The following is a 22,007-nucleotide window of genomic DNA, read 5'->3' on the forward strand; positions in this document are numbered from 1 at the left end:
TCTGTAAGGACCTTCAGCTCTTGGCATCAACTTGTTTTTCCTTTTGTTAGGAAAACGTTCTTTCCTCATATACACCCACACCAAGTCACCATCTTGAAAGACACGTGGTTTCCTATGCTTGTTGGACTTCTGTTTGTACAACTCATTCACGGCTTCAATCTTCTCACGAACTTGTTGGTGTAGTTTCATCATAGCCTTCAACTTGTCATTAGCATCCTTGTGAACCAATTCATCCTTTGGCAATGGAATCAAATCCAAAGACATGTAAGGATTCACACCATACACCACCTCAAAAGGAGAGTGACCTGTAGCATAAGTAGGAGAACGATTATAGGCAAATTCAGCATGTGCAAGTTTGATGTCCCAATCTTTTTGAGTTTTGCTAACCAACCCTCTCAACAAAGCACCCAAAGTTCTATTAGTCACCTCCGTTTGCCCATCCGTTTGTGGATGATGGGATGTACTAAAAAGTAACTTAGTACCGACTTTCCTCCACAAAGTGTTCCAAAAGTAACTTAGAAACTTGGAATCCCTATCAGAAACAATTGTTTTAGGAATACCATGCAAACGAACCACCTCTTTAAAGTACAAATCAGCCACGTTAGAGGCATCATTTGTTTTATGACATGGCACAAAGTGAGCCATTTTTTAAAACCTATCCACCACCACCATAATGGAATCCTTCCCCCTTTGAGTTCTAGGCAAAGCCATAATGAAATCCATGGACGCATCTTCCCAAGGACGAATAGGAACCGGCAAAGGAGTGTAAACACCATGCTTGAAAGTTGTTTTTGCCATATGACATGTAACACACTTGCCCACTATGTTGGTTACATCCCCCAACATCTTCGGCCAAAAGAAATGTTCTTTAAGCACCTGCAAAGTTTTGGTAATGCCAAAATGACCAGCCAAACCACCGCCATGAGCTTCACGAATCAACAACTCCCGTATTGCATGTTTTGGGACACAAAGGCGATTGCCTTTGAATAGAAAGCCATCTTGAATCACAAATTCACCATTAGGACCACCTGCACATTTCAAAAACATATCTCCAAAGTCCATATCAGATTGATAATGGTCCTTTAGAGTTTCAAATCCCAAGAAACGAACATCCAAAGTCACCAACAACGAGTAACGCCTCGAGAGTGCATCAGCCACCACATTGCTTCTACCATCCTTGTATTTGCATGAGAAATGAAAGGATTGCAAGAACTCCACCCACTTTGCATGTCTTGTGCTCAACTTTTGTTGCCCATTGATGTACTTTAAGGATTCATGATCAGAATGCAAAATAAAATGATTTGCACGCAAATAATGACTCCAATGATCTAAAGCACGGACAATAGCATAAAACTCCTTATCATAAGTGCAATAATTCAAACGAGCACCACCCAACTTTTCAGAAAAATAAGCAATAGGACGTTTGGATTGGATCAAAACAGCCCCAATACCAACTCCACTTGCATCACACTCCACTTCAAATGGTTGAGAAAAATCAGGAAGAGCCAAAATAGGAGCATCACACAACAATGCCTTGAGTTTCTCAAATGCCTTTTGAGCTTCTTCTCCCCATGCAAAGACTCCTTTCTTCAAACAACCTGTTATGGGACTTGCAATGGTGCTAAAATCACGAACAAATCTTCTATAGAAAGAAGCAAGACCATGAAATGATCTAACTTCAGAAATATTAGTAGGAATAGGCCATGACTTGATTGCTTCAGTCTTGGATGGGTCCACGGACACGCCATTTCTTGACACCACAAAACCCAAAAATGCCACTTCTTCCACCAAAAACGAACATTTTTCTTGCTTCCCATAGAGTTTTTGAGCTCTAAGCGTCTCGAAAACCTGTTTTAAGTGCACCAAATGATCCTCCAAGCTCTTGCTATATACCAAGATATCATCAAGGTACACAACCACAAACCTGCCCAAAAAAGATTTTAGCACTTCATTCATTAGTCGCATGAAAGTGCTAGGTGCATTAGTTAGACCGAAAGGCATCACGGTCCATTCATACAAGCCATGTTTAGTTTTAAAGGCTGTTTTCCATTCATCCCCTTCACGCATACGAATTTGATGGTAACCACTTCTCAAATCAATTTTTGAGAACACAATAGAACCATGCAACTCGTCCAACAAATCATCAATTCTAGGAATAGGAAATCGGTATTTTATGGTGATGTTATTAACGGCCCTACTATCAACACACATCCTCCAAGAACCATCTTTTTTTGGAACCAACAAAACTGGAACAGCACAAGGACTTAGGCTTTCACGAACATAACCCATTTTCATGAGTTCATCAATTTGTTTTTGCAACTCTTTTGTCACCTCCGGATTACATCTATAGGCGGCTTTATTGGGCAAAGGAGCACCCGGAATAAGGTCAATTTGGTGTTCGATACCACGGATTGGAGGCAAACCCGGTGGTAATTCGCTTGGAAACACATCTTGAAACTCCAAAAGCAAATCAGCAATAGCGTTTTCTCCATGCACCATCTTCTCCACCTTTGCATGCTCTTTGGCCACAAGCATGTAGATAACATCACCTTTGTCAAGAACTTGCTCCACCTCCCTTTCACTAGCAAACATAGAAAGATTAGGTTTTTTTACTTGTTTAGAATTCATGGACCTTATGGCCGTTGGGGACATGGGTTTTAACACAATTTTTTTATTATTGTGTTTCAACTCATATTCATTGCTCCTCCCTCTATGTAACACGTCCCTATCAAATTGCCAAGGACGCCCCAACAAAATATGACATGCATCCATAGGAATAACATCACACAACACTTCATCTTCATAAGACCCCATAGTTAGACCAACTCTAACCTGTTTTGTCACCTTTATTTTGCTTCCATCATCCAACCAATGAAGAACATATGGTTTTGGGTGGTTTGTAGTAGACAAACCCAATTTGATCACCATTTCATTAGAAGCAACATTAGTACAACTTCCACCATCAATAATCAAACTACACCACTTGTCTCTAACCAAACATTTGGTGTGAAACAATTGGTCTCGTTGATCCATATCAGCCACGGTTTGAACCCCTTGAGTTTTAAGGGTTCTAAGCACCAAAACTGTATCATACACCGGTGCTTCATACTCTACCTCCTCCTCTTCTTCCTCTTCTTGTTGTGTATCATAAAAAATACCCGCCAACCTCTCTTCTTCCTCCAACTCTTCACGACATTCAATGGCCTCCCTTAAAGTCACCACCCTTTTGTTTGGACAAGCATTTTGGTAATGACCAAAACCTTGACACTTGAAACATCTAATTTTCGCCAAACTAGTTTCTTTGGTACCACTAGTAAGTTTAGGAGCAACGGGAACACTACTAGAACCAGAAGGAGTAGAAACAGAATTTTGTCTATTGCTAGACTCGGGCTTGGACCATGACTTTGACTTGGGACTTTCGAGACTTGAACTTGAACTCCCACCATAACGTGCTTTGGCCTGCCCCTCCAACTTCAAACACAAACCACAAAGAGTTCCAAAATCAGCATAAGGATATAACTCCACAACATTGGCAATGTTGTAGTTCAACCCTTTTAGAAAACGAGTCATTTTTTGTTCTTCAATTTCTTCAATATCCCCCATCAAGGACAACTTCTCAAATTCATCAATGTATTCTCCAACACTCATTTTTCCTTGCCTCAAATCAGCAATCTTCTTGTAAGTGGCAATTCTATGAGTAGAAGGAACATATCTCTTTCTTAGCTTTCGTTTTAGAGAAAGCCAAGAACAAATTTTTTCTTTGCCTTCACGGGTTCTCTTGGCCTTAAGCCCTTCAAACCACAATGAAGCACCACCACTTAGCTTGAGAATGGCATACTTGCAGCTTTTTTCATCATCCACTTCTTTGAACTCGAACATTCTTTCAATCTTCCTTTCCCACTCCAAGTAGCGTTCAGGATCAGTTCCACCAACAAATTCAGGCAATTCAGACACCTTGAATTCTTCCACAACCCTATGTTCACCACGGCGGGGTTGCCTTCGATTTCCACCTTCTTGGATGTTTCTTAATGCTTCACGAAGATTTTGTAGGAACTCCGGATCATCAAAATCCATTATGCGCTCTGATACCACTTATGATACGTGTATGGGCTGTTTTGTATTGAGATTGAATAGTGTTTGAGACAAAAACAATAAAAGGATAAATTTGATAAACAAACTAGACCTATAGCTTGTAAATCTGAAGACAAACTAAGACCTATTAGTTTGAATTCGATCAACTCAAGGATCACGTCCAAAAGATGATAATTTGTGAACTATGACAATAATTCAAAGTGACAAAAGGGTTCTTTGATTAAAATTCGTCTATTAGTTTTTCCATGCATAATTTGGCTTTATATGAAGCCTTTATTACAAATTTGGTGGTTACAAGCCAACCAACCAATTATTCATTAAAACTAGTAAATAGAAATTAAGGTAACTCTTGAAAGAACACAAAAAAAAACGTCCATGAGACTTGTGAATGAAAAAAAAAACGGCTATGCTTCATTAAGGAGCCATAAGAAGCATTAAGGAGTCATCATAAGCATTAAAGTGTAACCCTAATCCACCAAAGAGTGTCAAAAACGGCTAGGAGGCTTTATGAAGCAAATAGTAACGTTTTTAGCACTTATGAAGCCTTAAAAATGTTGCCCTAGTCTTCATGCAACCCTAATTCAATTTGTGGGTTACCATGCACAACCCAACCATTGAGCCCAAACCACCTTCTAGCCCACTAGTAATCACTAATCCATCACATTTTGGGCTTTCATGATCCATGCATGGATCACGTCCATAAGTGTCAGAAAAAGCGCGGCCGATTCAAATTCACGCGCCCTCCTTTTTACCGTCGTTTGAATTTCTATCCATTTAACTCCCGCTGAGTCAGCAACTTTTTGTCTTTTCCCCTTCTGTTTTCAATTAATGACCCACTTGGCTGATTTTTGACCACAACTTCATTAGTAGCCATCCAGTAATAATCCAGCCTGTAAATTAATTAGTAACGGAATTTTGGAAAATCTTGGATTTTCGTGCAAAGAGTGTAAAAGAAAAAGAAATAAAGCAACTCTTTGTAGGATAATCGGTGATGTCAATAACGACACGAAACTGATGATCCCGGGCACGAATCTCTTCCTTCAAGATCAAGAGAGACCTCAAAGTGTTAGTGTGGAATCCCGTTGAATTACGATCAAACATTTATTAATAAATGTCGAAAGGCTTCTTTTAATTAGGCTAATTAAGGGTGGTTTCGCTTTGATTCAACAATTCAATTCTTGATATAAGAACGAATGTGAACAAAGTACTTGTGAGACCAGTGTAGTCTGTTGAACAAGTAGGTTGGAGTTGATTTTGTAGTGGCTTGGATTAATATGAAATCTCAGATAAAAATTTAAAACTAGATCCCTTGGGAAGAAATGTTATGGTATGTAACAATTTCATTGGAATCATGCAAAAAGAAAAAAAATTGAGATTCCATGAAGGTACATTCGACAATTCATTGGTGAAAAGTTGATCAAGTTAATTGGTCACCGTCAATTCGTTGGTGTTGAATTTGGGTTTCACTCAGCTCGTAGTGGCACGAAACTAAGATCATAAACACAGATGTTGTGTAACCATAAACCTCAGTGGTAGTTTCTGAGAGTCTCAAGGGTTACAGTGATGAAACGAATGTAATGGAGAAGTGTAATGGAGAAGGTGTAAGAAAACATAGTACCTCTGCTGCGAAAATAAGGACCAAGCAGGAGACTCTGAACTCATGTGAGAAGAGAGTGAGGTAGCTCACGATTAGAATAAATGAGTTAGCCTTATTGGGAAGACAAGGTTTGTGTATACCAGGTCATGAAGGCCATTATTCAAAATCGTATGAGGCTTGGGACACATACAGCAGTATGCTTCTAGGGACACTTAAGTAAGTCATCAAATATATCCCCATAAACGAATGAGCACACAAAGAAAAATAAATAAAATATTTTTGGAGTTTTTGAAATTTATAAGAAAAAGAAAAAAAATAACAAATAAAAATAAAAACATAAGAGTTAAAATAAAATTAAGACCTAAAAAACTCTTGGAAAAAAAAATTGAAAAACCGAACCCGAACGTTCGGTTGGTTTCGGTTCTAGAAAATTTTGAAAAACCGAACCCGAACCTTCGGTTGGTTTCGCTTCCACAAAATTTTGAATAACCGAACCCGAACCTTCGGTTGGTTTCGGTTCCACAAAATTTTTGAAAAACCGAACCCGAACCTTCGGTAGGTTTCGGTTTTGGAAAATTTTGAGAAACTAAGGAATTTAGATATACAAGAAATAAATACTTTTAACATAAAGAAAAACAAAATAGTACAAGAAGTATACAACTCAGAAAAACTACCTTTGAAGTAATGAGCGAGTCAGATGGTTGAACCGAACCCGAACGTTCGGTTGGTTTCGCTTCTTACGTTTGAGGTTGAGAGGTAGTGTGAGGTACTGACTCTGATTCCATCATTCCTAGCCCTTGCAATATTTTATTAAATGATGCTTCTGGAAGAGCTTTGGTAAAGACGTCAGCCAGTTGATCAGTGGTTCTTACGAAGTGAACTTCGACGTTTCCATCTTCCACATGATCTTTGATGAAGTGATACCTTAGTGCTATGTGTTTGGTTTTAGAGTGTTGCACTGGGTTATGACAGATCCTAATTGCACTTTCAGAGTCGCAATATAGTGGGATCTTCTTCATATTGAGTCCATAGTCTCGAAGTTGACTCTGGATCCAAATCACTTGTGATGTGCATGATGCAGCAGCAATGTATTCCGCTTCGGCAGTAGACAACGACACACATGTTTGTTTCTTGGATTGCCAGCTGACTAATTTCCCATCAAGAAATTGACAGCCACCAGTTGTGCTTTTACGGTCGAGTCCACATCCTCCAAGGTCAGCATCAGAATAGGCTTGAACGAAGAAGCCTGAATTGGATGGATACCATAGACCTAAGGAGGTGGTTCGCTTGAGATAGCGTAAGATGTTCTTTACTGCCAGCATGTGAGGTTCTCGTGGGTTAGCCTGAAATCGAGCACAATAACACACAGAAAACATGATATCAGGCCTGCTAGCAGTTAGATACATCAGTGAGCCTATCATTTGACGATAGAGCGTGATGTCGACAGCCGGTTTGTCTAGAGATGGGGTAAGCTTGGTGCCGAATGCCATTGGGACTTTGACTTTTGATTCTCCCATCATTCCAAACTTCGCTAGGAGAGTTTTCGTGTAAGCTTCCTGATTGATAAAGATGCCTTCGGGTCCCTGTCTTATATTTAAACCAAGGAAAAAATTAATAGGACCCATTGAGCTCATTTCGAATTTAGTCTCCATCAACTTTCTGAATTCAGCTGTTAAGCTTGGATTCGTGGAGCCAAAGATGATGTCATCGACATAAATTTGAACTATCATAAGGTGGTTACCTTCCTTTTTGCGAAAGAAGGTTGGGTCAACCGAACCTTGTTTAAATTTAGACATCTTTAAAAATTTTGTAAGCGTTTCATACCAGGCTCTCGGAGCTTGTTTGAGGCCGTACACAGCTTTATCCAGAATATAGCAATGATTTGGATACTTTTCGTTCACGAACCCAGGAGGTTGCTCCACATACACAGTTTCTTCGAGTTCTCCATTGAGAAATGCACACTTGACGTCCATTTGGAAAACCTCAAAGTTTTTGTGAGCAGCATAGGCCAGAAATATTCTAACAGATTCTAGCCTAGCTACTGGAGCGAACGTCTCTTCGTAATCTATTCCTTCCTCCTGACAATATCCCTTGACTACCAGACGAGCCTTGTTCCTTATAACATTACCTTCCTTATCCATTTTGTTTCTGAAAACCCATTTAAGACCAACAACCGAAGCATCTGGAGGAGTTGGAATGAGGCGCCAGACTTTGTTCCTTTCAAACTCATTCAGTTCGTCTTGCATTGCTTGAACCCAATCAGAGTGATCGAGGGCAGTTTTCACTGTCTTCGGTTCAACTTTTGATACGAAATAGTTAAACATACAAAACTCAACCTTTGAAAATAAGGATGTCTGTTTTGCCTTCAGCTGAGATCGGGTCAGAACCTTTTCAGATACATCACCAACTACTTGAGAGATAGGATGATCTCTGGTCCATTTGATAAGAGGAGGGTAATTCGGATCGAAGGATGGATCTAGTTCAGCGTTGATCATCTCTTCTGGCTCAGATTGGCTATCGTAATCAAGCGTCATATCATCATGCTCCCCCTCAATTGATGAGTCTTGAGAAACATGAGGTTCAGGGGTTTCTTGTGGTGCTGGACTTTCAGGCGTTGAAGCACCTTCGTTTGGAGGGGCATCTTCGGTTGGAGAGGCACCTTCGGTTGGTGAAGGACCTTCGGTTGAAGTAGTAGAGCTTGGCTCCCCCTCGACAAGAGAACTTGGCTCCCCCTCGACTGAAGCATTGTTGGATGGAGATTCATCAGTGGGCGATTCTCCTTCATGCATTCTTCTTGCAGCATCTTCGACAATCTGCTTCATATGATCAACTTTATTGTCAGCTGCATTTGCTTCTGAGAGAGAAGCTTTTTCCGGTTCGTCAAAGAGTTCCAGAAAATTCTCGTACAAATTGGCAATCGAGACTGTGACTTGGCCAGTTTGAGGAAAGATTTCCCCGGTAGCGTCATCTATGGCCTGTAGCTTCTTGACATAGTTATCGTCGAAGGTCACATAGTATGTCTCTTCAATCCTTCTTGATCGTTTGTTTAGGACCCTGTACGCCTTGGATGTGAGTGAGTAACCCAGAAAGATTCCCTCGTCAGCTTTGACATCAAACTTGTTGCGGTGTTCTTTAGAGTTAAAGATGAAACACCTTGAGCCAAACACATGGAAAAATTTCACATTGGGTTTTCTGTTATTTATTATCTCATATGGTGTGAGCTTGAATCGCTTATTGAGATAGGACCTGTTCTGTGTATAACAAGCAGCAGAAATAGCGTCAGCCCAAAAATAAAGAGGTAAGGAAGCGAAACTTAACATGGTTCGGGCAGCTTCACACAAGGATCGGTTTCGTCTTTCGACTATTCCGTTCTGTTGTGGTGTGTAGGGAGCTGAGAAATTATGACTAATTACCTTTTCTGCAAGAAACTCTTCAAACTCCTTGTTTTTGAATTCGAGACCATTATCGCTCCTGATGATTCGAACGACCTTCTTGAGCTGGACTTCAATCTGCTTAATGAACGCTTTCAGCTTTTGAGTCGCTTCAGATTTGAGCTTTAGAAAGAACACCCATGTAAAACGTGAGAAGTCATCAACGATAACAAGAATATACTTGCTACCACCGATGCTTTCGATAGATGAAGGACCACACAAATCGATATGAAGCAATTCTAGTGGTTCAACAACTTTTGTGTTAATTACGGATGGGTGACTTTGACGACTCTGCTTTCCTATTTCGCATGCAGCACACAAATGCTCTCTGTCAAACTTGAGCAATGGAAGACCCCTAACATGACCTCTAGTGACAAGACGGTTGATATCTTTGAAATTGAGATGAGAGAGTCTTTTGTGCCACAACCAGCTTTCGTCAGATTGAGCTTTGGATAACAGACATATGGCTGGGTTTCCTTTGATGGGTTTCATGTTTAGAGGAAACATTTCACCCTTTCGCTCTGACTTCAGAATCACTTTCTTTGTCTTTTTCTCTATGATTTCAGAACCTTCATCATCGAATGAAACCTTGAGACCTGTACCTCCAACAAGCTGAGATACACTGATAAGGTTGTGTTGAAGTCCTTCCACATAGGCCACCTTCCTTATTGTAAAGTCACCATTCGATATCATCCCGTATCCCTTTATGGTGCCGAAAGAGTTATTTCCAAACTTAACGTTGCCACCATTTGCAAGAGATCTGTATTCCCTGAGCTCCTCTTTCCTCCCTGTCATGTGACGCGAGCAGCCACTGTCGATGTACCATTCTTCGTCAAACTGCTCGTCACTCATAACCTGCAAAAATTAAGTAGATTTAGGAACCCAAAGTTTCTTGGGTCCATGTGAGCTTTTCATGGGAACTGGAATAGTAAGAGAGATGTTAACTAGATATGTTCGTTTTATTAGAGTTGTTTCATCTTTCTTTTTAATGGTATAGACTTTTATTTTGTTAGGATTGGGTGTGTTCATTTTGGACTCTGGTTTGGATTCATCAACCTTCTGCTTTCCCTTCTGTTCAGCTGATGAATGAGGTTTTTGAAAACCAACGGAATTAGCTTTAGAGCAAGATGGAGACGAGTGGGTGGAAGTAAAAGAACGAGAAGAATTAGGAAGAGAGGATTTGGATGGAGATGTCTTCCTGGCTGATGACTCTAGGTGACCCTTTTGTTTTTTATCGTTGGAGGGGCTGACCTTCGAGTCTTGTTCTCTTTTGATTTCTGAGCCGAACCTCTGTGTTCGGTTGGAGTTGTTCTTGGAACCGAACCTTTGGTTGCGGTCGAAGTCCTTATCAGAACCGAGCCCTTGCTTTCGGTTGGTGTTTTCTTGCGAACCGAACCTTTGCTTTCGGTTGGTATTTTCTTGCGAACCGAACCTTGGCTTTTGGTTGGTATTTTCTTGCGAACCGAACCTTGGCTTTCGGTTGGTATTTTCTTGCGGACCGAACCTTGGCTTTCTTACAGGATTGTTTTCATACTTCAGATGCTTGTCTTGGTGCGAGTAGTATGCATTCTGGGAGTGCCAGAATTGTTTCCTTTCAGAAAGGTTTTTCCTGTATCTTTGGTTCCTCTCTATCTTCTTATCTCTCATCTGCTTGGGTTGATGATGAATGTTCGCTTTCGTTTTTGTTGTCTCCTTGGCTGGTTCCTTTTGAACTTCAGGAGTTTTACTTTTAGCCGAGGGAGCAGAGGAAGTATCCGAAGAAGATTCAGTTTGCACTGAGGAAGTGGAAGGAATGTCCTCTTTTGCTGATCTCCCATCCTCCTAAGGAATATCTTTCGTACCACTGGTGCTTGGTTCACTGAAATTATCGGGCTTATTCAATGGTTCAGGTATGTATCTCCCTTTTCTCATCCAGGAGGTTCTCTCAGATAGCCCAACAGTTTCGTTTCCATTATCAATAGGAGCTTCCCAGAAGTACTCATCACAGCCATCAGCATTGTCTTCATTAACAATAGCTGTGAGTTCAGCTGTTTGATGTTCGGTTACTCCAGTCACCTTATATACCTGATTCGGGGTGGTCCTGACCTTTTGATACACAACAGCTTTTTCTACTAATTTCGGGGACTTCTGTTGGGACAATCTAGCGAATTCCACAGAATTTTCAGAAATAAGATTTTTGTGGTTTTCAGTTTCCTTTTAACGAATTCTGAGCAGTCAACCGTATCCTCTACAGAAATTTCACTCATGTTTTCGTCCTCGTTAAGCTCAGATGCATTTTCAACATTGATTTTATTTTCTGAGCTTACGTTGGCGTTTAGAGAGTCAAATTTTTGCATGGTTTCGGTTCTTAGTTTAAGTCTGTCGTTTTCGTCCAAAAGATTTTTGAGCATGTCCTTGTGGTCTTTGGATTTAATGAAGGACTGAATTTTGTCCAGTCCATACATGTAGGTCGGATTGACATCATCAGACGATATCACACTCTCACATTTGTAGGCTTCGACATCGATTTCATCCTCCTTAAATTCTAGGAAGGGCAAAATCATGCGATGGATCTTTTGGCCTATCTCACAATCCAAGTGAAGTTGAGTAATATTGGAATATAAACGTTTAGCTATTAAACAAAAAACATTTCGTTGTTTTAACAATTTCAAATTGTCTCTCTGCAAATAAATGTTTTCGTCTTTAACTTTAACTAATTCCGACTCTTTTAACTCAATCCACATTCGCCGCTCCTCACTCTTCGACGCCACCCTGCTTAATTGATCAGTCAGGTTAGAGTTGGTGACTCGAGTTTGAGTTAAGCTACTATCTAAATGAGAAATTCTTGTATTGACATTTTTTAGTTCTTTCTCATATGAGGATGATGGTACTTTGGATGAAATGAAAACAGATTGTACCTTCTTTATCAGTTCATCGAGCTCATTGAACTGCTGGCTGAGTGGTTTGGCCGTAAAGCACATATCCTCCTACACCTTCGGTCCATTGCTTCCTCCATCGGTATTGTATCCCCTCATTTGAGATACGTCAGTCACCATGAAGCATTTTCCACCACTGCTTTCCTCCTTAGCCACATAAGCCTTTCCATGGGTAGGCTTCCTCACTTCTTCGTCTTCTGAGTCAGTAGACCAAACTTCTGTGTTACCGAACTCATCGTCATTGACCGAACCCTGCACAATAAGAGCATTAATAGAAGGGTTAGCGGTAGACTTCTTCTTTCTCAACTCATCCAATCTCTTCTGCAGCACGGCTTCCTCATCATTTCCATCGTCCTTTTCAGCCATCTTCTTAAGAACACAGTCCTTAGCATAGTGGTTCTTGCCACCACAATAGAAACAGCTTACTCCGGAATCGCCATCTGCTTTCGGTTCCTTCTTGGGCTCCTCAGCTTTCGGTTCATTGTTCGCTTTTTCCGAGCTGTAACTCCCCTGCCAGTTTCGGTTTTTGTTGCTAGGGAATCTCTTCTTTATGAACCTCTTAGGATTGGATACCATCATGGCATAATTCTCAGTTGTGAGGTCATATTCTTCCAAGTTGAGCTCTTCATCCTCCATCACAGCTTTACTTTTAGATAGGAGGGCCAACGAACCAAGACTAAAGACAACATTCTTCTCTTGAACCACAATTTTCTCTTGCGACTTTAGAATGCCCACCAGTTTCGCCAAAGAGTAAGATTTAAACTGTTCATGGGCTTTGACTGTGGAAACAACTGCTCTCCATTCAGTTCTCAGTCCGTTCAAGAAAGTAACCTTTTGTTCGATGAGCTTCCTTTCAATGTCGTGTTTGATCATCTTGCTGAGAAGATGATTGAAGCGATCAAACGTCTGAGTCACTGTTTCTTCGGCCCCTTGCCTGAATTCACCAAACTCAGATAGAAGCAAGGTTTGGATGGAATGTTCAAGATCTTCGTCTGTGGAATACAGTTCGCGAAGTCTATCCCATACTTCCTTCGCCGTAGTGCATGAGCTGACCAGTCTGAATGTGTCGGACTGAAGGGCGAATCTGATCAACCTTAGCGCCTTAATATTGCACTGGAATTTGTCTTTTTCATCTTGCGCAATATCCGTCACGTCCTTAAGCAGATCGTTGTACTCTTTTTGCGTCTTAATGATTCTGGATGTTGCAGAATGTGAAAACGGTCCATTGATGATGGCTTCCCAGATGAGATAACCATTGTCCTCCGATCCAATCACATAATCTTCAAAATGATGCGCCCATACTTCATAGTCATGGGTGTATAAGATTGGAATCTTTGTCGTCGAACCGATGCTGTTGGATATATTAATAGGGTTTGATTGCGTCGCGTCCATTATGATCGTAAAAACCTGTTCAAAGATCAGATTTGTAATAAAGCAGATTAGGGCAAAACAATAAATACTAAGATACGTCAATTAAGATGACGGCTCAATAAATATCGATGATCGGAAAAACCCTAATGGAAATCTTTTTCACAGAAAAGATGTGTATCGATTACACAGCCTCCTGCTCTGATACCAATTGATGGGATTAAAACAACTTTTAATCTATGAAGATCGATTAGATCTTGAACAAGTATATGAATATGAAACAGTAAAAACGCAATAATAAGAACAAACAGCTTGAATCAAACGTGTCGAATGATTAAATAAAATCCTTAGAAGAGCTCGATTAAGAACATCAATTGTAAAGGATTAGAAGATTACATGAACGATTACAGAAAAATATTTTACTCTTGATCAATCGCTATTTCGATAATCTCTAGAATCTTAACCTAATATGCATGCAAGCATTAACTTAAATACTATACATAAAAGGCTCTCGGTTGGACAGGCCCAAACCGGAGAATACAAGGCTAATACAAACGAGCCCAAAAGACGCAACATTAAATAAAACTTCAGCCCTACACACAGTTATACTAAATTTTTTCAAATCTTCCCATAAGTCTCTTCTTCCAATATATTTAGAAGCAGCATAGATAAATGAAAGAAACATACTATACCCATAATCCATGAACTTAACAAAGCAATGAATCACTTGTTTAGATTGAGAAATGACCATAATTTCAAATAATTTTGGATCCCATCCAACAATTATTCTCGTACCAACATCACAGGAGTTGCTATTAGAAATCCAATCCTAGTTCCCAAAAGTTCTGCAACACACATTCTTTAAATTTAAACAATTAACATGTGTTTCGACCACATCAAAAATCCCCAGGTTATTATCCTTAATAACATCAATAACCTCTTTTTGCTTAACAGCTTTATTCAGCCCTCTGATATTCCAAACACCAATCGACATCATTGGGTAATAACATTATTTTTGGCATTTACCATCTCAAATGCCTGAGAAGACTCACTATTGCTGCTGCTTTTATCATTCCTTGTGTTATCGTTGATTTTCATTGTTAACCATTTCTAAATCTTCTTTTCTAATCCCCATAGAATGAATCATATCGTTATTCAATCTGCTATCATCAATAGCAGATTGAAAACAAGTCTGATTATCAGAAATAACACCAATCTTATCTCCTTTATCATCCTCTTCCATTCCAATTATAACATCCTCATCAATCAATCCCAAAACTTCAAAACTGTTTCTATTGCATTTATCAGTTTCCTTAACCATCTTCTTATTCTCCTCTTTTTTGTTAACATTCTTTTCAATTGCCCCTTGTTTAATTTCTCCCTTATAGCTCCTATCATTATTATCATATTGCCCAGCTACCTTCTCATATCTTTTATTTTTCTCCATATTCCAGTGACTTACCCCTTTATTATTCAAATACCAATTTTGCCCCTGACCATTTCCACTTTTATTCCAATTTTGTCCCCTGAATTTGTTTCCCCTTCTTGAAAAATTACTCCTTCCATTGTATTTTTTATTAACGATATTAGCTGATTTCATCAATGTTTTACTAGTGCCTTCTCCATCTTTGACATTCTTATTTCTTTTATTAACAACTTCTATATACCCTTCATTATCAATCACATATTTCCCTTTATACTCCTTATTAATTCCATTATTCCCATTTTGCCCTGGATTACTACCCTTCATACTTGCCAAACATATCTTATCCATGTGTCCATAAACCTTACAATGGCTGCATCTAGAAGGCATCCAAGCATACTCCACTTCAAATCTTTGAATAACAGCCGAATTAGTTACAAAATCCCAAGTTGAAACATCAATACTTTTCTTCCATTCTTTTTCAGCCGACATTTCAATTAAAATTCTAGCATATGCATTCCTTCCCTTATGTTCCAAACACATCTCTTCAGTAAATGAATCAAAAGCAAGGGGAATTCCCAATTTACTAGCAATAATACACAGATTATCTCTACTCCATACTTCCAAAGGTAAATCATAGATTTTGACCCATACAGGAATCTTATCATGACTATTCTTTGTTAAAGTCAACCCTGGTGTCCATCTTTGAAGAAAAAGAGGCATGTTATTGAACATTAGCCATGGACTTTCCTCCAAAACAGACAACATCCCCTGTTCATCACTAAATTTAAAGAAAAAAAATCCTTTATTATTCATAAACACCTCTTCAAGTCCCACATTCTTCCATAATCTTCTAACTTCTTTTTGTATCACTGGGAAAGCCAATTTCTTATCAATCATATACCCATATAGGGTATTCATGTAAGGAATACTAGCATTCATTAGATTTTCAATTGGGATAATAACAGGATCATCTTCATTACCTGTTTCCCCAGGCATATATCTCACATCAATTTTACCTTTATGCCTATTGCCTTTTAAAACACTAGCATATGAATTCTCTATTTTCCCCTGCATATCACTTTCCACCTTTTTGCCATTATTAGCAGCTCCCAAAATAGAAGGAAGAGTACTAATACTATTGATTACTGTACCAGATTCCAACTTCCCTTTAGCTTCAATATTACTCTTCTCATTAGTCTCCTCTTCCATCATTATTTCCTCATCTTCACTAGATTCCTCTTCACTTGATTCAACTTCCCCTTCCACATCAGTAGAGCTATCATCTTCATTAATACCTTCTTCCACATCATTCTGCTTAATCAATTTTGAAATATCCATATCCATACTCTGATCCAATCCATTATCAACTTCCTTCCCCACAACCATATCCTCCTTCAATTTACTAAGAAACTGAAACCCAACCCCTGGAATAAACTCTTCATTATTAATGACACACTTATCAACATCAGATCTAGATTCCCCAACTTTTTTGACATTCAGCACAGAACTAAACTGATTAGTATCATCACTAACAACAATTTTAGAATTAACTCTCAACATTTCATCCGTGACATTCTTTAAATCTGAAATAGGGTTCAATAATTCTTCATTCACTTTTGATCCATCCCAGTTTTTCATTAGGTTTGCAGTATTACCTGAAGGAATATTACCCATGATCGATCCAATTATCTTCATCTCTTCAGTACCTCCATTCTTCATTCCCTTTATAGAACTATCATTTCCCGTCAATGAGATCTTAGAATCCGCCTCCCACGCATTTGCAGGTTCCAATTCGTCTTCAGTTTCTTCTTCTGTAGCTTCCTCATCATAGTACTCCTCAGCATCCATCGGAGATATCCCATCCACAATTTTCCGAGCTCTATTCTTAACTCTGAAGGCTTTCCCCTCCATTTTCCACTCAGCTTTACCAATTCCTGACGCAACAGCTCCAGAGACACTAGGCTTACGACGAGCTTTATAGATCGTAGCTGAAGATTGCTCAATAATTCCAGGAGGAACAAGCTCCTTCACATCCACTTCAATCTTAGTATACCGGACAACAGCACTTTTGTCCGGTGGTTTAACCTTCACTTCCTTCACTCGATCCGCTTTGGATGATGCTCCCATTAGGACAACGGAAATAGTAGAGAAATTGCTTCACCGATTAGGAATAATCATCGGAAAAGCAGCACCGATGTATCAAAAACTAGATCGCACCACCGTTAGAGAGAAACAGGGGAAGAGAGAGAAAGTAGAGAGAGAAAGCAAAAAAGTTCCATGCTTGTCTGAGTATTCATGCTTTAGTATTGTTTCATTCTTGAGTTCCACATTAGAATTCTATGCAATTTAGCAATGCTTTAATGAGCATTGTTTAATTCTTTAGTTCCATAATAGAAGTAGTCTTTGCAATTTAGCAAGGTTTTGATGAGCATTGTCTATGCAATTTAAGCAAAGCTTTGATGAGCATTGTTTCATTCTTTAGTTCCACATTAGAAGTCTAGGCAATTTAGTAAAGCTTTGATGTGCATTGTTTAATTCTAAAGTTCCACAATCGAAGTAGTCTTCGCAATTTAGCAAAAGTTTGATGAGCATTGTTTTATTCTTGAGTTCCAGAATCTAATTCTATGTAATTTAAGCAAAGCTTTGATGAGCATTGTCTCATTCTTGAGTTCCACATTAGAAGTTTATGTGTCACAACCCAAAACCAAGAATGGCGGAAACGTTTTGGGGGGGAGGACGTCATAATAAGCAAACAACATCATCCATTGCATTAAATATATAATTTTAATACAAGTGTGTTCCGTATAACTATAGACACCAAAAAGTAAATCAAAATAATAAGACGAGTCTTGGATGCGCTCCATCTTCTCAAAAGCTGGCATCGGTACCAGTCTACTGACGACCTGAGAATACAAGTTATTTTGAAAGAGTTTATCAACGTTAAGTTGGTGAGTTCATAAGTATTTTAGTGTCGGTGTTTGTATCAAAACGTTTGAACGTGGTTTTAAACATGAGTTTGTAAACATTGGTGATAAAGTATGTGAATGTTTGTAAGTGTTTGTAAAAGTTTGAATCTCTCATAAAAACCTATATTTTCTAGTAAAAGTAGCCTTCTACCAAGGCGTAACTGTTTTGTATGTTCATTTATCATAAAAGTGTGTAATTTTCCCAAGTGTAACTATCATTAACAAGATATAGTTTGTACATTTATGTTTAAGTGAAATGATCACTAAATGTATATAAAGGGTAAATTATTGTAGTATTGTAGTGTTGTATTATAGGAACTATTGCTATACTAACTACATTAAACCGGATTTATATTAAGGTATCATGTGATTAATTATACCATACTATCGACTAGGTAACAACGACAAATGTAGGTCGTAAAAAGGTATGACGTTCGGCACCCGCAGACCTGCAGGTCCGGCTGTAGCTAGCAGTAAGGTGTAGGATAGTCAATCCAATATAGATCTATACGCAAACTCACGCTCTCCCTCCAAGAGACTCTGGTTACAACTCGGGCCATGACATTTAAGGCATGCTCCGATACAGTGGATCACAATTTTGTTAACGTATTCATGTATATGTAATGTATTGTTACTCGTTCTAGTATCGTTCATATGTTCTCTTTCTAGTATAGTTGTATATGTTCTTCTTCTAGTATAGTTGTATATGTTCTTCTTCTAGTATAGTTGTATATGTTCTCATAGTAATGTAATGTATATGTTCTCATAGTAATAAGTACTGACTTATGAATGAACTGACTCATTGATCTAGCAATAGTATAAGTATGATCCCGTGCTACCCCGATGGTAACTTACTAATGATGTAACTAGTACGCATGAGTATGGAAGAACTTTTATGACTATATATGTACACATGATATATAATTAATATTGAAACGACCTTCGGACGGCTACCCGATATCCCACCAGACCACATCTCAAGAGCTAAAAGGAAATAGGGCAGACGACCTTCCTAAGCCTTTTAAACATTGCTTATATAGCTGTACATATACAGGCATGTAATTTATAATAAGTATAACAAAGTTTAAGTAAAAGTATTTGAAAAGTAAAAGAGTTTGTAAAGCAGTTTGAAGTAAAACAGTTTGATAAACAGTAATAAAATCATTGGTTTTGTAGTTATTAATCACATGTGATTGATGTAATAACTATAAGTATTCAACTTGTATCCCCCCCCCCATTAAAGCATTTAAAACATTTAAAAGTATTTCAAAGGTTAGTTAAGGGGTATGAACTCACTTGTGGTGAGTGGATTGGATTGAAGTGTCGGGTACGGTGCTAGGTGACAAATGAAGACTTGTACACACGCACGAGCCTAGTTATCATATAATGAACATATATATAACTAATTAGCCAAATTATACTAATAAAATAAGTTGGGACACTCTAGAACATGAAAACACTTTGATTCAAGTGTTAAAGATCACAAGGATTGCATCCAAGTGTTGGTAGGGCAAAGCTAAGGTGTTTGGAGTTCAAGGGTTGGAGTTTACGGTTTTGATGGTCATAACTCAAGGAGTTTACGATAGTAAACTTTAGAGTTTACGGTCGTAAACTCTAGTCCTATTGACTATGTGTTGTTTTGTGGTTTAACAAGCCTTTTGAAGCATTTCTACTAGGTGGTTTGGCCTTTGGAAGGGACTAGGGCAACAAAAACACTCCTTAGAGGAGTTTACGGCCTCATGGTCATTTCCCTTTTGGTTTACTATCGTAAACCCTTATGGAAAAGGGTATTTCCATGTTTTCAAGTCCTTAACACAACTAGGTAATTGTCTAAGTTAGTTTTTAGGCCTAAGGAAGGAAAATGACTCATTTAAACACAATTTAGGGTGTTTACGATTTTGGGAGATCCCCAAACCGTAAACACGTATAAATGTTGGTATTTGGTGTTTTTCAAGGCTTAAACACATCAACGGAAGGTTTAAACATGTCAAGCTAAGTCTTAAGCATCAAACTAGGGCTAAACAAGGGACTTAGGCACACTTTGGTGCCATTTATGGTGTTTATGGCCCAAGAACATTCTTGGATCATGAACACCTCTAACCTTGTGTTCTTGGCATAATTTCTTGATGTTTAAATGTAATACTTGCTTAATACCACTCAAGGATGGAAGTACTTATTAGGAGGCTTGATTTGAGCTAAAAGGCCAAGAACACTTAGTGTGTGTCCTTGGTGTTCTTGGTGTTTTGGAAATCTAGACAAAATACATAAATGAATGGATGAATAGATGCACAAACACTAGATTAAGTGTTTTACTAACTTGAAATGGTTAGAACACTTACAACTTTGAAGATTTGGAAACAAATCTAGGATGATACTTGAAAGCCTTTTTGGAGTTTACTCTTTTGTGAAATTGGGGAGTAAACACAAATGGCTTAGACTTGGGGAGTAAACTCATACATAGGTATGAGTTCACGGTTTTTGGGTGGTTTTTCAACCCAAACATAAAAGTTTGGTCGGGAATTTCTAAGATGCGAAGTGTATGCGGTTTTTAAAATTCAAAACCCGAGACGGCACTTTCTTTCACCCGTTCGTTTAAAAATAATATTAAAATAATCAAACGAGCCTTATATTTCTTAAAAATAAGAAATAATGACATTAACTTATGATACGAAGTGGTTGACTTTTAGGGTTTGACCGAATGAAAATTTCGGGTTGTCACATCATCCCCCTGTTAAAGGGAATTTCGTCCCGAAATTAAAGTCTAAACAATTAAAGTAGTTACAAATAACTAAGCAAAAAGATGAGGGTATTTTAGTTTCATCTGATCCACACGCTCCCAAGTGAATTCCGGACCTCACATGGCGTTCCAGCGAACCTTCACAATTGGGATACGGCTTTGCTTCGTCTGCTTGACTTCTCGGTCCATGATCTCTACTGGTTCTTCCAGGAAGTTGAGGCTCTCGTTGATCTCAATCTCGTCGAGTGGGATTACAAGAGTCTCGTCGGACAAGCACTTTTTCAAGTTAGATACGTGGAATGTAGAATGTACGTTACGAAGTTCGTCGGGTAGGTTGAGTTTGTAAGCTACAGGGCCGATTCTTGCGAGAATCTCGAAGGGTCCTATATATCTCGGATTAAGCTTCCCACGCTTACCGAAGCGTATCAAGCCCTTCCAGGGTGAGACTTTAAGAAGGACTCGGTCTCCTACTTGGAATTCCAAAGGTTTCCTTCACTTATCAGCGTAGCTCTTCTGTCGGTCTCTAGAGGTTTTCAATCGTTCACGGATCTGAACGATCTTTTCTGTCGTTTCCTGAATGATTTCCGGGCCTGTGAGAGTACTGTCAGAAACTTGCCCCTAGCTAATTGGGTATCACCCACTTCAGCCCAGCACAGAGGGGATCTATACTTTCGGCCATAGAGGGCTTCAAATGGAGCAGCATTGATGCTCGTGTGATAACTGTTATTGTAGGAAAACTCGACAAGGGGTAAATGAGTATCCCATGCCTTTCCAAAGTCAATCACACAGGCTCTCAACATATCTTCCAGTGTTTGGATGGTCCTCTCACTTTGTCCGTCGGTATGTGGATGGTAAGCAGTGCTCATGTCCAACCTTGTTCCTAGGGAATGTTGTAGCGGTTGCCAGAATCTTGAGGTGAACCTACTATCTCTATCGGAGATAATGGATATAGGTACACCATGTAGTCATATGATTTCCCTAATGTATGTTCTCGTAAGCTTCTCCATCTTGTCAGTTTCTTTGATAGGCAGGAAGTGTGTAGACTTGGTCAATCTATCGATGATGACCCATATGGTATCAAGTCCACCCGTGGTCTCGGGCAACTTGGTTATGAAATCCATTGTGATCCGCTCCCACTTCCATTCTGGAATCTCCAGTTGTTGTAGTAAACCGGAGGGCTTATGGTACTCGACCTTAACTTTTGCGCAAGTTTACTTATGAAGGTAGCAATCTCTGCTTTCATATTAGGCCACCAGTATAACTTTTTAAGATCCAGATACATCTTATCTAAACCTGGGTGGACGGAATACCGAGTGTTGTGCGCCTCGGTCATGACCAAGTCTCAGAAACCACCGTGCTTCGGTGTCCAGATCCGGTTCGTGAAATATAAGGCTTAGCCACACTTGGCTTCTAAATTTTTATCCATTCCTCTAAGGGATTGACTCGTCACGTTTTCAGGTTTCATGGCTTCAAGC

General features: G+C 39.1%; 1 protein-coding gene across 1 annotated transcript; it reads right to left on the reverse strand.

The window, feature by feature from the left end:
- Positions 1 to 272: 272 nt before the first annotated feature.
- LOC145049737 (uncharacterized) lies at positions 273 to 4,074 on the reverse strand. Its single transcript, XM_078998104.1, has 2 exons — positions 877 to 4,074; positions 273 to 305 (listed from the first exon to the last, which is right to left on the reverse strand). Exons 1-2 carry the CDS (start codon positions 4,072 to 4,074, stop codon positions 273 to 275), a joined length of 3,231 nt encoding a protein of 1,076 aa, XP_078854230.1.
- Positions 4,075 to 22,007: the final 17,933 nt, after the last annotated feature.

The sequence above is a fragment of the Lactuca serriola genome, chromosome 5 (genome assembly GCF_051521515.1).
Source record: "Lactuca serriola cultivar US96UC23 chromosome 5, Lser_US96UC23_V15, whole genome shotgun sequence".
NCBI lineage: Eukaryota > Viridiplantae > Streptophyta > Magnoliopsida > Asterales > Asteraceae > Lactuca > Lactuca serriola.